Source organism: Rhinopithecus bieti, unplaced genomic scaffold (genome assembly GCF_001698545.2).
Source record: "Rhinopithecus bieti isolate Rb0 unplaced genomic scaffold, ASM169854v2 scaffold_35595, whole genome shotgun sequence".
Lineage (NCBI taxonomy): Eukaryota > Metazoa > Chordata > Mammalia > Primates > Cercopithecidae > Rhinopithecus > Rhinopithecus bieti.
This window is the reverse complement of record NW_016815333.1, coordinates 550,013-554,350: the sequence shown is the minus strand read 5'-3', so window position 1 is coordinate 554,350 and position 4,338 is coordinate 550,013. Positions and strand designations below refer to the sequence as shown.

At 37.7% G+C, this 4,338-nt stretch overlaps 1 protein-coding gene across 1 annotated transcript in view; it reads right to left on the bottom strand.

The window, feature by feature from the left end:
- KIF5B (kinesin family member 5B) overlaps positions 1 to 4,338 on the bottom strand; it is a 51,893-nt gene that overhangs the window by 13,160 nt on the left and 34,395 nt on the right. Inside the window, 4 exon segments of the mRNA XM_017853104.1 lie at positions 119 to 232; positions 327 to 388; positions 1,216 to 1,333; positions 1,925 to 2,113. Coding sequence (XP_017708593.1) covers positions 119 to 232; positions 327 to 388; positions 1,216 to 1,333; positions 1,925 to 2,113 — 483 coding nt within the window.

Genomic DNA, 4,338 nt, shown 5'->3' with positions numbered 1-4,338 from the left:
AAATTCTTTATTTTCCAAGATAAAATGTAATTTTGATGAAAACTGCAGGTTTCTAAATAAGAATATACTGTGTCCATCAGTAACTGCTTCTTTCCTCCTAACTAGAGAAGTATAATACTTACTCTTGAAGATCAGTAATAAGTTTTTCTTTTGCTTCTACTTCATCTCTCAAACTACTGATCTGTTTTTGATGAGTTTCTCTGTGGCTCTGGATCTGCTGTTCAACAGCTTGCTAAAATTTTGAGGGGGAAAAGGTTGTTAAAGTCAGACTAATCAAAATTAATACTGATGAATTAAAGTCATTAGAAACGTGACATCAAACTTGCCTTAACTTCATTTGCAGTCTGAACCTTATTTAAGTGCTCCTTTTCCATTTCATGGACTTTCTCTGTTTGAATAGAGAATATAGAAGAGTGAAATAAGCCTTTAAGGTTCCTCATATAAACCAAGGAGCAAATGGATTTTACAATAAGCATTTTCCTTAGCAATATTCCACTTCAAATTACCCAAATGTCACCTGCTCTCCCAGTTCAATGACGTGTAGACTACTATACAAGTCATATCCATCGTGTTGGTATTATGTATTCCTTTGTTTATTTATTTTTTTGCCTAATCCAGAACAGTTAAGGGAATGGTAAAGAAATGAGGTAACTCCTAAGTCCCCTATGTTAAGACACACACACACACCCCTTCATAACTGTGGGAAATCCCCAGATTGGCTATTTCCATATTCAAACAAAATCTAAAAAAAAAAAAAAAAAGTTTCGCCAGGCACAGTGGCTCATGCCTGTAATCCCAGCACTTTGGGAGGCCGAGGTGGGTGGATCACGAGGTCAGGAGATCGAGACCATCCTGGCTAACATGGTGAAGCCCCATCTCTACTAAAAATACAAAAAATTAGCTGGGCATGGTGGCATGCGCCTGTGGTCCCAGCTACTAGGGAGGCTGTGGCAGGAGAATTGCTTGAACCCAGGAGGTGGAGGCTACAGTGAGTCAAGATAGGGCCACTGCACTCCAGCCTGGGTGACACAGCAAAGACTCCATCTCGAAACAGCAAAAAAATATATGTTTCAAAGTAACATTAATATGTATGATTTGTTTAGCATTCCAAGTCAGCCATATTCCTACTATTCTGTCAGTGTGAATATTAAGTTTACTACAATTATACTAAAATAAGAACATAGATGTTAACTCATAAACAGTTGGGAGCTATACCTTGTGCTCGAAGCTGGACTAGTTCTTCACTGAGGGAATCGACAGATTCCTCCAGCTGTCTTTTCTTTTGTTCCACATTTTGAAGGTATTCAGTCAATGACTTAATTTTGGCTTCATGCTTTTGGAAAAAATACACTGATATGAAGTGGAAAACATATCTCATGCGTACACTTTAAAGAATATTTGACAGTAAACATTTTATTATCTATATATGATAAACTTGGGAATATTTAAACCTAAAATGTTCAGGAGCCAATTTTGAAATGTTAAATAATTTAATCAATTAATTAAATGGTGATCATAACTTGCAAACTAAGGCACTGAAGACTCAAATATGAAATACTAATTTTAAAGATACCGCCATCTAACGTTATCATCTTCTCTCTTTGTGAAATTCCGATTGTGGTGAATGGCCCCATTCATTCAGTTGCCAAGCCAGGAAACTGGTTCCCTGCAGTTTTGCCCACCCTGGAATTCTGGAGTCTTTAACAAGTTACTACCGGTCATGTCTTTCTCGTAAATTTCTATACATAACCCACATTTATGCTAGGCAAATATAACTCAGTTAAATCATTCAAATTTACTGCAGCTAGACTAGGAAAAAAACAACTAAACATCACCTACAGACACACATTTTTCTGAAAACTTGTACAATAAATAAAATTTCTATGTGGCTGTTTCAAAAAATACATTTTGTTCTGTAACTTACTTGAGAGATACGAAGCTGACATGCTGCTAACTCCTTTTCATTTTCTTCCACTTTTTTGTTGCTCTCAGTTTGTGTGCTTTCTAACTGCTTGCAACGTTTCACCATGGTTTTTACTTCTGACTTCATTTTGCTAATGTAGAGTCTTGCAACAGTGAACTCTTCATCTATCATGCCAGTTCCCTCGGGCTGCTGTGAGGAAAAAGTAAAATAAAAAATTAAAGCCAAAAAAATGTTCAATGTGTGTTTTCCCAATTAGGCTGTAAAATCTTTTTATAAAATATAATTTAGTATTACTCAATATTCATACAAAGTCTGGATCTTATTTTTTTCTTTTATTACCGTTTTCAATGAAAGGTAAATAAACACAGCTTACTTTTGCTTTCCTTTTTTTTAAAACTGAAAATAATGTTAATACATGCCAACAAGAAAATAAATAAATGTAAACCTAAGGAAAATACCAAAATATAACCAAACTAGTAAATTCTGCCTCTTTCAATTTTTTTATTTCCTCTTTACAGGACCTCTTCAGGAAATTCACTGTTAATCATGTACATGTTCAGCTTAAAATTTAACAAGAGGATATTCAGGTGGCAGGGAAAGGATGACCTTTAAGCTCAACCAAAAGGAATTGTGGTCACTGTATATTCCTTAACTTTCACAAAGAAATAAAACTGTCTTTGCAGATGATATGATTGATAAAGTTTACATGTACAGTCAAAGACCCTGCATAGCTAACACAATACTAAGGAAGAACAAAGTCACAGGACTTGACACTATGCAACTTACTGTAAAGCTATAATAATCAAAACAGTAGAGTGCTGGCAAAAGAACAGATAAATAGGTTAACAGAACAGAATGAAGAGCCCAGGAATAAAACCACAAAATACAGTCAACTGATCTCTGACAAAAGTGCAAAGGCAATTTGATGGAGAGGATAGTCTCTTCAACCAGACATCCAGATGTAAAACAATGAATCCTGGGTACAGACCTTACCCCTTTCAGAAAAATTAACTACAAATGGATCACAGACCTAAATGTAAATGCAAAACTAAAAGAAAACTTTTAACATAGGAGAAAATCTAGGTGATATTGGGTGTGGCGATAAGTTTTTAAATACAATACCAAAACACAATCTATTAATGAAAACTTGGTAAGTTGTATCTCATCAAAATTAAACAGTTTTAGTCCGCAAAAGATGACAATTAATAGAGTAAAAAAAGCCACAAACTGCGAAATAATGCAAAGCACTATCTGATAAAAGACTTATATCCAAAACATATGAAGAACTTTTAAAACTCAACAATAGGAGGCCAGGTAAGATGACTCACGCCTGTAATCCCAGTACTTTGGGAGGCCGAGGTGGGCAGATCACCTGAGGTCAGGAGTTCAAGACCAGCCTGGTCAATATGGTGAAACCCCGTTGCTACTAAAAATACAAAAAATTAGCCAGGCATGGGAGTGGGAGCCTGTAGTCCCAGCTACTCGGGAGGCTGAGGCAGGAGAATCGCTTGAACCCAGGAAGAGGAGGTTGCAGTGCCACTGCACTCCAACCTAGGCGACAGAGCAAGACTCCGTCTCAAAAAAAACAAAAACAAAACAAAACAAAACTCAACAATAAGGCCAGACACAATGGCTCATGCCTGTAGTTCTAGCACTTTGGGAGGCTGAGGCGGGCAGACCACCTGCAGTCAGGAGTTGGAAACCAGCCTGGCTAATATGGTGAAATCCCATCTCTACTAAACATACAAAAATTAGCCAGGTGTGGTGGTGCACGCCTGTAGTCCCAGCTATTCAGGAGGCTGAGGCAGAAGAATCACTTGAACCCAGGAGGCGGAGGTTGTGGCGAGCCGAAATCATGCCACTGCCCTCTAGCCTGGACGATAGAGCAAGACCCCGTCTCAAAAAAAAAAAAAAAAAAAAAAAAAAAAAAAAAGAAAAGTAGCACTCTAACAGAGCTTACATATGATGAGAGGAGAAGAATTACTTGTTAATGACAAAAATACTGAGGATCCTTTTGTGTTTTTTTTTTAAATCAGAATAGCTACTTGCAAAGATGACTTATTTTCAAAATGCTATGGTGGGAAATAAAAAAATATATATGGCCATGCATGGTGGCTCACGTCTGTAATCCCAGCGCTTTGGGAGGCCGAGGCGGGTGGATCATGAGATCAGGAGATCAAGACCATCCTGGCTAACATGGTGAAATCCTATCTCTACAAATACAAAGAATTAGTGAGGCATGGTGGCATGTGCCTGTAATCCTAGCTACTCGGGATGCTGAGGCAGGAAAACTGCTTGAACCTGGGAGGTGGAGGATGCCAAGCACCACTGCACTCCAGCTTGGGCGACAGAGCAAGATTCCGTCTCAAAAAAAAAAAAAAAGGGGGCTATTAGAGAAATCCAAATCAAAACCA